The 17,530-nt window shown below is 42.8% G+C and overlaps 1 protein-coding gene across 1 annotated transcript in view; it reads left to right on the forward strand.

Moving 5' to 3' along the window:
• EFNB3 (ephrin B3) overlaps nt 1-17,530 on the forward strand; it is a 149,087-nt gene that overhangs the window by 66,178 nt on the left and 65,379 nt on the right. Inside the window, exon 2 of the mRNA XM_073622979.1 lies at nt 16,877-17,172. Within this exon, the coding sequence (XP_073479080.1) occupies nt 16,877-17,172 (296 nt within the window). The remainder of the gene's footprint in view (nt 1-16,876; nt 17,173-17,530) is intronic.

A 17,530-nucleotide genomic window follows, 5' to 3' on the forward strand; every position in this document is an offset into this window, starting at 1 on the left:
CAGGAGAGCAGCCGATCGGCTCTCCTCTACTCGCGTCTGATCACGTGGTAAAGAGTCTCTGTCAGAGACTCTTTACCTAGATCGGAGTTGTGGTGTGTCAGACTGACACACCGCAACAACGATTGCCGCGATGCGCGCCCTGGCGATGTCATATGATGTCCACTCAGGATATCGCAACCACTTTGCCGACGTCATATTGCTATATGGCGGCCGGCAAGTGGTTTAAGGCACTTTTTAAAGCACTCCAAACATGCCCCAAAGATGCTGCTTGCAGGACTTTTTGCACCGTTGCGCCAGCGCACCGCCCCAGTGTGAAAGCATCCATTGAAATGAATGGGAAGCAGCTTTCAGGTGCTTTTCAGGCGCTATTTTTAGCGCAAAAGCGCCCCAGTGTGAAAGGGGTCTAAAGAGGAAGTAAACTTCCTCTGCTAACAATTACCTATAGGTAAGCCTACAATAAGGCTTACCTATGGGTAGTGTAAATCTCTCCTAAACGTGTACCGTTACCGTGACATCACTGGCGCATGCGCTCTGAAGGAACGGCCTACGGGTGCCGTTCCTTCTGATCCCTGTGCCGTGAACGGCGGCTCTAGCCAGTCACAGAGCCGGAGGCCACGAACCCAGAAGCAGGACGGGTGAAAATGGAAGTGGCTGCAGCGCTGACATCCCGGTGCTGGAGCAGCTTTGTTTTAAGGTAAGTGTCACATAATGTGCTAGTAAGCGATGCATACTAGCACATTATGACTTTTCCTTGCAGGAAGAAAAAAAAAAAGCTCAGCGGTATACAACCGCTTTGGGCAGCTTGTTGGATAAATGATCGACTGAATGTTTATTTGGCTATTTTGACAGGGAGCACTCATGGCTGTCAGAATACAAGAGTCTGGCAGGGGTAAATCGTCCATGCCTGTTCTTAGCATGGATGGAGGAAATTGCTAGATTTCTTTTAGCCCACAGGCCAAACATAAGAAATCTAGAAGTGTATGTAGGGTTACCACCTGTCCGGGATTCATCCGGACAGTCCGGGTTTTGAATCTTGTGTCTGGGATTCAGACCACCTAAAACCCGGACATAATATTCAGAATGGACTGTGGCTCCCCAAGTACCACAACCGCATAGGTGTGCACATGGGCCTCATCTCCATTCATGGACAGGAGAGGAGAGAGGGCTTGATCTGCTTCTCCTCCTCCCGCCCCTACCCCTCTGTCTGCCCACCCACACTCCAATCCCCGGTGTTCTGTGCCTCAGGAAAGGGATGTGTGGGCAGGAAGTTTGAAGCTCAGCAATCAGCAGATACATTGTGGATGTAAGGTATCGATGCCTGAGCCTCCATCCTCGGGTGAGTGAGCTCACCATCCATTGTCTGTGGCTGAAGTCTCCCCCCCCCCTCCTTCTCTCTCCTGCCTCCGAACGAGTACACTAAGGTAAGAGGGACTCAGATGTAAGGGGTGCCCTGTGGCCTCTGATGTAAGTGGGAGGTTTGGTGAGCAGAAACTCCCTTACCTCAGCGTTCCCCTTTACACCAGTATCCACAGCGTTCCCCCTTAAAAAATACAATTTTGCCGCACGTGGCTTAAGTGTTTGCGTTTGGCTTAAAGAAAAGGCCTTATAACTTACATATACAGCGGCAAAGTGACACGTCTGCGCCGGATCACGTACCTAGTGCGTGATCCAACACTTCCAGGTCTGGGGCGCGCATGAGCCCCACCGGCGGTCCGCTCCTACTGTGATTATACACAGCAGGAACTAATTAGTGGGTACCGCAGACTCGATGTCTGCCAGCACCCACCGATCCTTCGGTACAGAGGGAGAACGCCGATCTGCATGTAAACAAGGCAGATCTCAGTTCTGTCAGTAGGGAAGGCATGGATCCGATGTCGCTGCAAATCACAAACACCGATCCGTGCCTTCCCCTAGTACAAGCACCTCCTCCACAGTAAGAAAAACACCAGCTAGGCACACAGTTAACCCTTTGATCACCCCTGATGTTAACCCCTTCCCAGCCAGTGTCATTAGTACAGTGACAGTGCATATTTTTAGCACTGATCACTGGATTATGTCACTGGTCCCCAAAAAGTCTCAAAAATGTCAGTTAATGTCCGGGTTGTCCACTCCAATGTCACAGTCCCGCTATAAGTAGCTTGGTCGCCGCCATTACTAGTAAAAAAATAAATAAAAATATCCCATAGTTTGTAGACGCTATAACTTTTGCGCAAACCAATCAATATACGCTTATTGGGATTTTTTTTTTAACCAAAAATATGTAGCAGAATACATATTGGCCTAAATTGTTGAGGAAATTCTATTTTTTTTTCTATTTTTTTTTTATAGGATGTGTATATTATAGCAGAAAGTATAAAATGTTGTGTTTTGTTTTTTCAAAATTGTCGCTCTTTTTGTGTTTATAGCGCAAAAAATAAAAACTGCAGAGGTGATCAAATACCACCAAAAGAAAGCTCTGTGGGAAAAAGGACATCAATTTTATTTGGGTATAGTGTCACATGACCGCGCAATTCTCAGTTAAAGTAACGCAGTGCCATATCGCAAAAAATGGCCTGGTCATGAAGGGGGGAAACCTTCCGGAGGGTAAGTGGTTAAACCCTCCTATCCTTTAGGCCCCATGCACACTGGACGTTTTAATAACATTCTAAAAATTCCAGCAGTGAGTTTTTCAGCATTTTTGCAATAGTGTTTTTAAGCGTTTGTAAGCGTTTTTTATTTTAATGGAGTCAAAAACATTAAAAAAACGCTGGTGAGCCGCGTTTTTGGGTGTTTATCTGCGTTTTTTAACGTTAGAGGGTTTTTTACAGCTGAAAAACTCCTCTCAGAACTCTAGTTTTGCTTTTTGTTTTTACAGCCAAAAAAACAGTTGATCACAGCCTATGTGTGCATGGACACATTGGATAACATGCTAAAGAGTTTATTGACTGTAGAAAAAACGTCTGAAGCCAAAAACAGCAGCTGTATCTGCAACTGCCATGATGATACATATGTGATCAGTTATGACACCCAGCCATTTGATGGTTTGACAGTTTGGGTTGAGGAAACAAGCAAAGGTGACAGTTAACAATCCTAGCATTCCAGGATTGTTTTTTTTAAACCGTTAAATCAATGGGTTAAGTTCCGCTTTATGATTTACTGCCGCTCAGGGGCTCTGGGCTTCAGCAAAATGGCAGCCTCCAGCAAGTAGAAACAATGCTGGAGGCAATTTACAGCACATACTCATTTTGGTAGCATAATTATTAACCACTTGCTTACCGGGCACTTACACCCCCCCTTCCTGCCCAGACTAATTTTCAGCTTTCAGCGCTGTCACACTTTGAATGACAATTCCGTGGTCATGTAACACTGTACTCAAATGAAATTGTTATCATTTTTTTTCCCACAAATAGAGCTTTCTTTTGGTGGTATTTGATAACCTCTACGGTTTTTATCTTTTGTTAAAAAAAAAGAAAAAACGACCGAAAATTTTGAAAAAAGATACAAAACAGTTTTATATTTTGTTATAAAATTTTGCAAACAGATAATTTTTCCCCTACGTTGATGTACGCTGATGAGGCGGCACTGGTGGGCACTGATGAGGTGTCACTGGTGGGCACTGATGTGGTGTCACTGGTGGGCACTGATGAGGTGTCACTGGTGGGCACTGATGAGGCGTCACTGGTGGGCACTGATGAGGCGTCACTGGTGGGCACTGATGAGGTGTCACTGGTGGGCACTGATGAGGTGTCACTGGTGGGCACTGATGAGGCGTCACTGGTGGGCACTGATGAGGTTGCACTGATGGGTGGCAATGATGGGCGGCACTGAAGGGCATTGATAGGGGGCATTTAAGGGCACTAATAGGTGGCACTGATAGCTGGCACTGATGGGCACTGATATATAGAGAGAATTCAATCCGGATGACCGCACTCCAACGATAATTTCTTTATTAGTTAAAATCCATACGGCAAAAGATGAAATCACTAGCTAACATGTTTTACACCGTAACTACTGGTGCTTACTCATTCTTTCTATATGCTAATTACATACTGAGCCAGGACCTGCACCTTGTGGAGGGAGAGATTTTTGTGACTCGGATACCTGGAGCGGGTTCTTTTTCCTGATGGGCACTGATAGGTGGCAGTGATGGGCACTTATGGGTGGCAGTGATGGATAGTGATGGGCACTGGTAAGTGACACTGATGGGCAGCACTGCTAGGTAGCACTGATGAGGCATTGATTGGCACCACTGGTGGGCATTGATAGTTGGCACTGATTGGTGGCATATACACTGGAGGGCACTGATATGCACTGTGTGGGCACTGGCATGCGGCACTGGTGGGCACAGATGAGGCGGCTGTGTCTCTTCCTCTTCGGGACTGATGTCCCTTACACAGAAGCCGGTGATCGGATTACGGATCTTCTGTTTACATCACGTGATCAGCTGTCATTGGCTGACAGCTGATCACGCGGTAAGGGGCCTGGGATTGGCCCCTTTCTCCGAACTGTGATTACCCGAATCTCATTGACTCGGTGATCACAGCGCGCGCGTGCCCTGCAGGGGGCGCGTGGGGAGTGTACAAAGGGGAGGACGTCAATTTACAGCCTCCAGGTCCGCGCTGTAGCTGTCATTTGGCTATAGTGCGGACGGGAACAGGTTATTGTGGAATGTATGTTGCTTGCTAAAGAACATTATATGTTATCAAGTTGTTATGGGTAAAGTTCCGCTTTACAAATTCGGCACAGTGCACAGGTACTTATCTTGAACGTTTTATATACCTGCATGAGTGACCAGATAAAGTGACCTAGCAGGACTTAATTTTTTTAACTAAAGCTATAAAATACTACTAATTGTACTGCTGGAATCCATTGTATGCCCCTAAATGCCCATGTGAAGAGGGCCTAAATGAAAGCTTCTTTAACCGTCAGGCGTCATAGAAAGCCCACTGCACACATAAAAACCACCAAAAACCAGGTTCCTTTTGGCTTCCCCCTTGAATCAACCGCATTTCACCGAAATGGTCAAACTTTGCCAAGTCTTTGCAGAAATTTTGCGAAAATTAATAAGTCTAATTTTGCAAATTCCTAATAGAAATACACTACATTGTCAAGAGTATTTGGACACCTGCCTTTACACCCACATGAACTTTAATGGACAGTCTTAGTCAGTAGGGCTCAATGTTGAGTTGGTCCACCCTTTGCAGCTATAACAGCTTCAACTCTTCTGGGAAGGCTGTCCACAAGGTTTAGGAGTGTGTCTATGGGAATGTTTGACCATTCTTCCACAAGCGCATTTGTGAGGTCAGGCACTGATGTGGACAAGAAGGCCTGGCTCACAGTCTCCGCTCTAATTCATCCCAAAGGTGTTCTATCGGGTTGAGATAGGGTTGCCACATTATCCCTTTAATCCAGGACACACATTAATTACACAGGTTCTGTGGCTGATTAAGGTGGTAATTAAACTCACTTGGTGCCTTATCTGCATTAAATCAGCCTCAGAACCTGTGTAATTAATATGTGTCTTGAATTAAAGGGATGATGTGGCAAGCCTAGGCTGAGGTCAGGACTCTGTGTAGGCCAGTCAAGTTCCTCCACCCCAAACTCGCTCATCCATGTCTTTATGGACCTTGCTTTGTGCTCTGGTGCGCAGTCATGTTGGAACAGGAAGGGGCCATCCCCAAACTGTTCCCACAAAGTTGGAAGCATTAATTGTCCAAAATGTCTTGATATGCTGACACCTTAAGAGTTCCCTTTACTGGAACTAGGGGGCTAAGCCCAACCCCTGAAAAACCACCCCAAACCATAATCCCCCCTCCACCAAATGATTTGGACCAGTGCACACTAAAGACATGGATGAGCGATTTTAGGGTGGAGGAACTTGATTGACCTCAACCCGATAGAACACCTTTGGGATGAATTAGAGCGGAGACTGCGAGCCAGGCCTTCTGGTCCATATCAGTGCCTGACTTCACAAATGCACTCCTGGAAGAATGATCAAACATTCCCATAGACACCCTCCTAAACCTTGTGGACAGCCTTCTCAGAAGAGTTGAAGTTGTTGAAGCTGCAAAGGGTGGGCCAACTCAATATTGAACCCTACGGACTGAGGCTGGGATGTCATTAAAGGCGGGCGTCCCAATACTTTTGACAATACAGCATATACTATATGCTGCTTACCCTGCTGTGGCTGCCCTTTGTCGGTCATCTTCGGATGCGGCCTAAGCAGAGGAAATCAGTGATCACAGGGTTCATCATTCTGCCACTGTCCATTCTAAATGGGTCTCCAGCATTCCTGGGCTCAAAGGGGGGTGGCGGCGGCAAGTGGATTCTGGGCCTAGGAGGCAGCTAGAAATGATCAGTTGCCTCTACAGACACCCAATTTATTTATTTATTTCAGTTACTTATATAGCGCCGTCAATTTACACAGCACTTTACATATACATTGTACATTCACATCAGTCCCTACCCTCAAGGAGCTTACAATCTAAGGTTTCTGCTAAACCTAGAAAATCTTGTTCATTTTGATCACATATAGCTGAGTGCCCCTGCGGACGACGCCCCCCCCCCCCCCCCCCCCACACACACACACACAAATGCCCTCCCTGCCTAGTTTGCTTTATGGGTGAGCAGGAACAAACATATACGGTAAATGTTATTTAATGAGCATGACATTTCATATTTTTACTCCCAATAATTTATACCTGTGATGGTTCCAATCTTGCAGCTTGTCAAAAGTTGTGAAGACATGAAACAACCAGCTAGAATCATTAACCACTGTCATAGATTCTCCATCTTTTGCTCATAATCCTAATTGTTCTTGCCAGAGTCCAGCTGTCCGCTATCCAGAGGTGCGATATTTCCCCTAACACATGGTATAGTAGGATATATACTGTGCGTGTGTGTGTATATATATTTATAAATAAATAAATATATATATATATATATATATATATATATATATATATATATATATATATATATATATATATATATAAAATGTATATTTATATGTATGTATGTGTATATCTAATGTTGTAAAGCGCTGCGTAAACTGTTGGCGCTATATAAATCCTGTATAATAATAATTATATATATATATATATATACATAATGTGTGTGTGTGTGTGTATATATGTATATATATATATATATATATATATATATATATATATATATATATATATATATATATATGAACAATACATACATACAGAGTCCCCTTTAAATTTCAGAAAGCAGCATGGAGTTTAGGAGCTCCGAGGACAATTATTCAAATGGCGGCACTCAGGGGGGAACTTGTCTGGCGTTGTAGCGGCACGGTGGTTAGTGGTTAGCAATTCTGACTTGCAGCACTTGGATCCTTAATCTGAATCCCAGCAGGGACACTACATGAAGTTTGCATGTTCTCCCTGTACTTGTGTGGTTTTCCTCCCACTCTCCAAAGACATGCTGGTAGGTTAATTGGATCCTGAAACTGGCCCTGTGTATATATGAATGTATGACAGTGACCTTAGTTTGTATGTTCTTAGAGGGCAGCTGATGTTAATGTACAATAACCTAAATTGCTGTGCAAATTGTCAGTGCTATATAAAAAAAAATCTAATAAATAAAACATTCTGGACAGGCAAGGTAGAGAAATTCAATTTAATTCATTTAAACTTTATTTAAAAAAAACGTAATTAATTTAAATTTAATTTTGGTAATTTATGTAATGAATTGTATTCTTGGTGACAGGTTCCCTCAAACAATATAAATTGCCCTTCGGCCTCTATTTTTGTCTCCATCGGCAGCACACTCTCGGTCTCCCACGTGTGTGGGCACAGGGGGGGGGACGGTGCCAGGCTCTCTGTGCCAGTGTTCCCACTTCTCTGCCCAACACTAGACGAGCCAGGGGTGTGGGTGAGGGCCCTCCTTTATTGTAAAAAACTTCAATGTACGATCTGCTGGGATTTAAAAAAAAAAAATCCTTTTACTGGCAGAGCGTTTTTATCTGCAGCGCCAATAAAATACTCAGTAAATGAAATCCCCAATACAAACAGAAGCAGCTAAGTAAAGAAAATTCTAAACGTCCTTGTACTGTATATATTCCTAAGGGACGATAACACCATTATTTCTGCATTGACTTTTTTTAATGAATTTAGTACTTTTCATGTTTTTTTCATTATTATTGCAGTGCTGCTCGATCAATATAAGTGTATACTTGGTATGATTATACCAATATATATATCAATATATACTATATGTGTCCCTTTAGATTGTAAGTTCCATGAGCAGGGCCCTCCTGTCCCTTAAACTGTATTGTAATTGTACTGTCCCCCCCTCTACATTGTAAAGCGCTGCACAAACTGTTGGCACTATATAAATCCTGTATAATAATTATATATATATGGATATATATTTATTTTATTTCAGGTACTTATATAGCACCATCAATTTACACAGCACTTTAGATATTATTTGTACATTCACATCAGTCCCTACCCTCAAGGAGCTTACACTCTAAGGTCCCTAACTCACATTCATACATACTAGGGACAATTTAGACAGGATCCAATTAACCTACCAGAATGTCTTTGGAGTGTGGGAGGAAACCGGAGTACCCGGAGGAAACCCACGCAGGCACAGGGAGAACATGAAAACTCCAGGCAGATAGTGTCGTGGTTGGGATTCGAACCAGCGCCACTATATATATATATATATATATATATATATATATATATATATATATATATATATACACATATATATATATATATATATATATATATATATACTGTATATCAGTAAATCATTGAGAAATCAGTAAATCATTGCATTGGAGATCATGTCCCGTCATTTTTTTCTACTGAATAAATGAATATTGGTGGATTATTGGGAGCCCACCCAGACACTGCTCCAAGAAAATATGGAAAAAGAGGAAGTAACTCACCCTATTTTTTGGATATATATATATAGATCTGTATATATATATATATATATATATATATATATATATATATATATATATATATATATATATATATATATATATATATATATATATATATATATATAGATCTATATATATACACACACACACACATTTTATATAGTATTTTCTACTACTGTATAGTGCAGGTATCTATCTAGTACCCACAACATAATCTCTACCGTAAGCAGATGTTCCACTTGGCCTCCCCCTAGCCTTTGTTTGTTATGTCCCTTTGTCCCATCTGTTGACTGGACTGATCCATTCAGCATAACAATAGAAGGGGGGGAGGGTGAAGTTAAATTGGGGGCTGGGGTGTATATTGTACACTGATCACTAGTGAAAGAAAAAGTATTTTAGGGTTTTCAGTTTCCTTTGACACGTGGATTGCTGTCTTTAAAACCCCAAGTCTCCTTTTTTTCCCCTGATAGCTAACGTTTACGTAGCGACACATTTATTTTATGACCAGAGGCTCACATTTGCCCACATAAAGGACGCGAAAATATAAATGGTAAACTTATAACGGTTTTGGGACATTTTTATATTTATACTGACATGTATATCTGTTTAATACTATATGCAGCAGCCACTCTCAACCAGGGTTTCTGTGGAACTCTAGAGTTCGTCTGGGGTTTTTTGGGGTTCCTTGAGCTGCAGCTGATCATTGTCCCATTTATTGGTGCCTCCATAGTTCCAGAGCCAACACCTCTTAGCAGAGTCAGCTGCAGGACACCAATAGTCAATTTAGCTGTATGTAAATGCACAATTCTATCTACCAATTTTTTTTTGGGGGGGGGGGGGGGGGGGCGCTTGTTTTACACTGACCACCAATATAAGGGCATTTTTTTCCACTAACTTCCAATGAAATGGTTTTTAGCAGGAGTTGCCCAAGACTTAAAAATTATTTAATGGGTTCTCCTGGGATAAAAAGGTTGAGAGAGACTGATCTAGAGTATATTTAATATCAGTGGTTCTTAACCTCAGTCTTCAAGTACCCCCAACAGGCCATGTTTTTCGAAATTTTCCTTGGATAAAATAGCTGTCATAAATACCAAGCCAATGACATTGGTGTAAAGCACTTGTGTAAAGTGAATAGAGTCTTGGAAATTTGATCTGCTGGGGTACTTGAGGACCAAGGTTAGGACCATTGTTCTATATACAATTACAATTATTCATGTAAGGAAAAGTGGAACTGGGCTTGTTCAAATCTGGAAAATATTTCCTCACTTAATTTCTAAACCTTTTTATCATGGAGGAACCCTAATTAGGTCTCAGAACCCCTGCTAAAAATGATTTTATCTACAGATTATGATACATAAAGCAGGCCATAATTTTTTTTTTTTGATCAGCCAGTAGGCTGGTCGAAAAAAACTGAGCACATTCCCCCATCCATACAAGCAAGGGGGATGGAGGAATCCTCCCCGCTATACCCTAGTATTCTGACAGCGAGGACTCCCCCACTGTCAGCATATACTAATTGAATGAAAATTTACCAACAGTCCCGTTCGAGAGGAGTCGATTTTTAGATTGACTCCTCTCCTCTCATCCATTTCCTGCTGAACCAGACAAATTTAGATCCATCTATGACCATCTTTAACCACACCACATTGGTGATCAATGAGAGATGGGCTTCCTTGCACAGTTGGTCTGCGAAAATGCCCTGTTACACTGGTGGTCGGTAAGAAAAATGCCCATCGCTATGGTCGTCTGTGAGAGCAATCTCCATTTTAATGGTGGTCAGAGTAGGGCCCCATATATTAGTGGTCAGTGGGAAAAAATCTTCTGTCCGTGGTTATTGGCCTGACAAATGAGAGGAAAAGCTCCAGTGGTCCCATTCCAGTGTTTCTATTGAGTGGTGTTGGTGCGAGAACTATCGGGGTGCCATCAGGCAAGAGATTTAACCATCCCTAGTCATGGAACCCCTAGCAACCTCTGGAGGAACCCTAGGGTTCCGTAGAACCTTGGTTGAGAAAGGTTGCTTTAGGAGTCTTTTGATTAGATCCTCCTATTAAATGGCCTCTTTAACATGCCCTACAAATTGGTCTACCAGTGAGAAGTCAAAACATGAAGGACCTATGTCCTCAGATTCTCAAGAATGATCGCTACCATCTCCATCTGAGACTTCCTCTGTGACTTGAACCTGGGAACAAGGTTCATATGCAGTCCTTGACTGACTGTTTAATGATAGAGATTTCTTCCAGAGTTTTTGCCACCTGGTTGCTTCAAGCAGACATGGCTGATAATAATCCAACTTCTCTGGAGGAGCTAGCTGGCCACACACCCAACAGGTGTTCTTATCAGGATGCCTATGTCTTTGGTGTAAGCCTAAATTGGAGCAATGACCTGGCAAGAATGTGATGTACTGCATCTCCATGAATGATGGGCAGGAGATCTGCATCTGATAGGATGATTCTCTGGGTGCTCTTCATGAAGTGGGTTGGAGGGAGACAGTGCCTTTAGTGGCATCATGATACTGAAAGAAAAAACAGATAGGGTAGCATGAGAGTGGAATTTATGGGTCAAATGATTTGAAGGACTGTTGAAACACTCACCCACCATATGAAGGGGTAGCTCACTTAGGCTGAGAAAAGAGAGGAACTGAAGAATCCACCGCCATAGTGGTATGCTTTCCTAAAAATCGGTGCTCAAGGAGGATGCCCATGGGTATGTGTTCTTGCCTGTGTATGCGCTGAAGTGCAACTGTGGGAGCCATCATACGACAGGGCAAGCACCACTGTGAATGTCCAGACCATACGCACCACCATCGAGAATGACAGAGGACTGCAGGAACCATCTTTGAAATGGACAGATAATGCCCAAGCTTCACCCACATATGCACAGGAGGCCCCCTGTGGCACACTGGCGCCATCTTGGTTAGGGCACAGAAAGAAAAAAGATGAAGAAAAAGGCAGAAAATTGGAGGAAAAATTGTTGTGTCGAAAGCGACTTAGAACACAAAATAAAGGAGGGGAAAACAACATGATGGACACATGCTATGGAAACGTTATGCACTGTTTTAAAGCAGAACTAAACCCCCCTCTCCTTTACAGCCAAAGAAGCTGCCATCTTAGCCTCTGTTCTGCAGCTGCCAAGGTGCTGCACATGTGATCATTTGTGACAGCAACCATTTGATGTCTTGACAGTTTGGCTGAGAGCACAAGCAACTGTGGCAGTTATATCTTAAGGCATGTCTGAATGCAACTGTTTTTGGAAACAGATCAATAGGTTTAGTTCCACTTTAAGCAATTAGTCTGAGATCTCTTTGTCCTGAGATACTCAGAATGGGACTCCCTGCTGCTAGCCTCATTAAGAGTCAATAGCAGAGATCTTAGAAAAAGAGGGATTAATTCTGGTTGGATGGCTACAGAAACAGGCAGGTAAGAGCAAAAATTAAAACCAGATAAACAGATAACTCGTCTATGGCAAGGACAGGAAAAAGAATGAGTGGGGGCTGGCTGGAGTTAATTTTATAGACTTGGATGGGGTTAAGGGGCGGAGCGTTAACCCATTGTGTTCTGGCATGATGCACCAGAATATACAGTGTGTGTGTATATGTATGTGTGTGTGTGTGTATATGTGTATGTGTATATATATATATATATATATATATATATATATATATATACACACATACTCACACTATATTGTCAAAAGTATTGGAACAACTGCTTTTACACGCACATGAACTTTAATGGCATTCCAGTCTTAGTCCGTAGGGTTCAATATTGAGTTGGCCCACCCTTTGCAGCTATAACAGCTTCAACTCTCCTGGGAAGGCCGTCCACAAGGTTTAGGAGTGTGTGTTTGTGAGGTCAGGCACTGATGTTGGAAGAGAAGGCCTGGCTCGCAGTCTCTGCTCTAATTCATCCCAAAGGTGTTCTATCGGGTTGGGGTCAGGACTCTGTGCAGGCCAGTCAAGTTCCTCCACCCCAAACTCACTCATCCATGTCTTTATGGACCTTGCTTTGTGCACTGGTCCAAATCATTTGGTGGAGGGGGGGGGATCATGGTGTGGGGTTGCTTTTCAGGGGTTGGTCTTGGTCCCTTAGTTCCAGTGAAGGGAACACTTAAGGTGTCAGCATACCAAGACATTTTGGACAATTTCATGCTCCCAACTTTGTGGAAACAGTTTGGGGATGGCCCCTTCCTGTTCCAACATGACTGCACACCAGTGTACAAACAAGGTCCATAAAGACACAGATGAGCGAGTTTGGGGTGGAGGAACTTGATTGGCCTGCACAGAATCCTGACCTCAAACCAACAGAACACCTTTAGAATGAATTAGAGTGGAGACTGCGAGCCAGACCTTCTCATCCAACGTCAGTGCCTGACCATGCCTGACCTCACAAATGCTCTTCTGGAAGAATGGTCTAACATTCCCATAGACACACTCCTAAACCTTGTGGACAGCCTTCCCAGAAGAGTTGAAGTTGTTATAGCTGCAAAGGGTGGGCCAACTCAATATTGAACCCTACGGACTAAGACTGGGATGTCATTAAAGTTCATGTGCGTGTAAAGGCAGGTGTCCCAATACTTTTGGTAATATAGTGTAAATATACAGTGTGTGTGTGTGTATATATATATATATATATATATATATATATATATATATATATATATTTAAAGAGGATTCCTAGAGGACTATGGTTTAGCTAAAAAAAAACACATTACTACAGTAGCAGTAGCCTTTCAGGCAGGCCGTCTCTAAATATAGATCAGATAGGGAAAGGAGATTTTGGGCTGAACTCTTTGCAACAGCAGAACATAAGGAAAAATTGGAAAATGTTCAAAGGAACCAAAGGGCTCCACCTAGTGGTGAGAAATGAGAATGCATAGTATTTAAATGTACTAGTACGTTAAAGTGACGATTAACCTTATTGGCTAAATGCTGCAGACACTATTAACTGTTAACTGCATAATCGCTTAAAATAAAAGCAAAAGAAAAAAAAATGCAATATTACATTTTCACCTAGCCGAATAATATTGAAAGTTATATTTTTAGTCCTTACCAACATATATATATATATATATATATATATATCACACACAATAAATGAACAAAAAATGTGCATTTACTAGATTTTTGCAGTCAAGCCTGCAGAGCATTGCAACCACAATCAGTGTGTCGCAGGTGCAATGCGCAGGCTCGTGCATGGTTTATCTTCAGCCCCAGGCCTTCTGTTATTGGACAGAAGGAAGTATTTAATGGACTACAAGTGCGGTGACACCACCACCCTGCTGTGGGCACTCTGTGGGCCCCCTCCCCTCCCGCCTCAGTGGAAGATGGGACTTGTAGTGTTTACAGTAGCTGCTTGCACTTATGGAACTGCATAATGAAGAAGTATATGTTGCTGCTAAAACTACCCCGAAGGTTTTGTATATTTTATTTTGCCTTCGGGACAACATGAAAAGGACCTTCTCCCTTCTGTACGGTATTATTTTTTCTGTAAATTGCCAATGGTACAATGGTACAAATCCCCCATGGCAGTGCCCAGCAGCCCATGCCATTTTTACAATACCTTGCTTTTGGTTACATTTTTTTTATGTGCTTTACATTAAAAAAAAAAATCAATATTAGGTGCTTATATGCTAATGTTGGGTTCTTTCATTAATAATAGGTTCACTTGCTTAGATGGAATTGCAGAAAAATGTTTTTAGAACAAGTTGTTCACCAGGGCATATCTATTAAGCAAGGCCTGGTGTGTTTTTTTTTTTTTTTTGTGTGTGTGATTTAGCAACCTATGCGTTTTTTAGTGCTTTTTTTTTTTTTTTTTCAGAAACGCACAACAGTCCATTTAACAAGGTTTTCCTATGGGACACGTTCACATCTACGCTTTTTTTAGCTGCTGCTTTATTTATAATGGGTCAGGGACTTTTTTTTAAACGCAAGACAGTGCGTCTTTGTTTCAATAGACTTCAATGGAGAAGCTGCAGAATAGCATGTATTGAGTTTTTGCTGCGTTTTTTTTTCATCTGCCCAAAAAACAAATTTGCAAACTGTACAGATATGAACCAGGCAGGGAGACCATGGTGTATTTTAGTGGGTGAATATTTTGCATGATTATTGTAATTTTTCCCCCGGGAGTTCTTTTTGGGTCACTTTCACTTTTTTTTTACATGTTTGATGTATAGAATTTTGGTGATTGTACTTAAAGGGGTTGTAAAGGCTCGTGTTTTTCACCTTAATGTATCCTATGCATTAAGGTGAAAAAGCACCTGGCAGTCACCAGCCCCCAGCCGCCCCGTTTTACTTACCTGAGCCCCGAATTTCCATTGGCACGTCCCCGCCATCCCCCCCCCTCCATGGGTTCCCGTCTCTTGATTGATAGATTGATAGCAGCGCAGCCATTGGCTCCCGCAGCTGTCAATCAAATCCAATGACGCGAGTGCCGGAGGTGGGGGGAGTGGGGATTGGGGCTGAGTCCTGCATTGGGCCTGTATGGATGCCAAATGCTGGACTTGTGAGCGCACCCGCAAGGTAACCCCCTTGGGAGAGCGCTTCTCCAAGGGGGGGACCTCTAATGTGGGGAGGAGTCGCAAGAGCTGCCGAGGGACCCCAGAAAAGGATGTTCGGGGCCACTCTGTGCAAAACGAGCTGCGCAGTGGAGGTAAGTATGATATGTTTGTTATTTTTAAAAAAACAAAAAACGAACCTTTAGTATCACTTTAAAGCGGTAATAAAACCAAAAGCAAACATTTCCTATATCGCAGCTTACCAATTCTTAGATGTGGTGGCTGCACTCGTTTTCTTTTTTAGGCTTTCTTTCTTTTATTCTCATCTTTTGATCCGGCCAGCAAGTCTGTTGTTTTTCAACAGCACAAGCTCTCCAGCAGAATGTATCCGTTTACAGGGATGAGATAAACCATTTAACACTGACAGCGTTGCTTACAAGGATCAGCTTTTATTTATTCATTTAAAACCTATATCCCAAAAGAAAAAAAAAAACAGTTTGCTGTAACTGCTTATAAAGTGTGAGTTGGAGTTTGGCTTCAGTTTTTTGTGTATTTAAATCTGCTAGTCCATCTAACACTCCTCCCCCCCCCGGACTGATAATGCTGCTGTCCAAAGGTGCATCCTTTATCCAGAGTTGGGGGCGCTCTAATACAGGAGGTGTGTTACTGGCCAGATCACCAGGTGAAAACAGAGGGAAAAAATCCTTACCAAAAAAAAAAAATGAATGCAGCCGCCACATCTAATGGATGGTAAGCTGCAATCAGTACCTGGACAGGTTTGTTCAGTGGCCAGGGAAAGGATGCGTAACTGCGCCCCCTACAGTGCTGCTAATGCATGTAGTAGAATGGGTGTACCACCCTGTGCCCATTCTCAGGCCTCTTTGCACTGGTTGTCCATAGTTGCCCTGGAGTATTCACTACACGTTTGGCCAGTTGCTTGCTTTTTAGCAAATAGAAGGTAGTTGCATATGCCCGGTATTATTTCTGTGTCAGCTGTGGGCAGGTGGGGTTGGAGCATGTGTGACATCAGTAGCTGTCAAAGTAGACATGAATCTGCGCTCTGCTGGTTGCTAGCCACCAATCTGGAGATTGCATGTGGTGAAGACGCGCCCTCCTTACCGCTGTGCCCTGGACGATTGTCCCTCCTGCCCACCCCTTGTCCCGTCCCTGGCTGTAATATATTACATTTTTGGATGTCCCGACCCTGGCTGTAATATATTACATTTTTGGATGTCCCGACCCTGGCTGTAATATATTACATTCTGGTTGTCCCATCCCTGGCTGTAATATATTACATTTTTGGTTGTCCCGTCCCTGGCTGTAATATATTACATTTTGGTTGTCCCATCCCTGGCTGTAATATATTACATTTTTGGTTTTGGGTTTAATACTGCTTTACTTTGTCAATGACTCCTTTACTGGATATCTGTAGAGAATGTTTAATAACCCCTCTTCTGTGTTTTTTTTTTTCTCCAGGTTTCAGGATGCAGAGGGTTATGTCTTGTATCCACAAATTGGAGACCGATTGGATTTACTTTGCCCACGTTCCGAACCTCGTGGACCTTTCTCCTCATCTCCCTATGAATACTACAAGCTTTATCTGGTGGGAACAGAGGAAGAGGTAGTTACCTGCTCTGTCCTGCGGACGCCAAACCTCCTCCTCACCTGTGACCGGCCGGGACAAGACCTTCGCTTCACCATCAAGTTCCAAGAGTACAGTCCGAACTTGTGGGGCCACGAGTTTAAATCCCATAGAGATTACTACATTATAGGTAAGGAATCACTCTATCTCATAGCACTGTTGCTAACCCACCATGGGCAGTAAGACAAGGTACAACACCCTATTACAATCTTTATTTTGCTGGTTTGGCTTCTGCAGTCTGCACCTTGTCTTTCTTCTATGAATTGTTACAAGGGTCAGTTGACCAAAAAGTTTACTCATAGATGGGGCAGGGTAGGCTTCTGTTATTGATGCTCCGAAAGTGAGATCTACCTTCCATAATTTCCAACTCTGTTCCTGTCTTCCTGGGAGTTCCGGCTGTTCCCCCTGTTGTATGTTCCGTCTATTCATGTTATATGCTTCATAACATTAATAAACATTCACCAGGGATGGTGATAACCCCTCATAAT

The sequence above is a fragment of the Aquarana catesbeiana genome, linkage group LG03, assembly GCF_042186555.1.
Source record: "Aquarana catesbeiana isolate 2022-GZ linkage group LG03, ASM4218655v1, whole genome shotgun sequence".
In the NCBI taxonomy this organism is placed as follows: domain Eukaryota; kingdom Metazoa; phylum Chordata; class Amphibia; order Anura; family Ranidae; genus Aquarana; species Aquarana catesbeiana.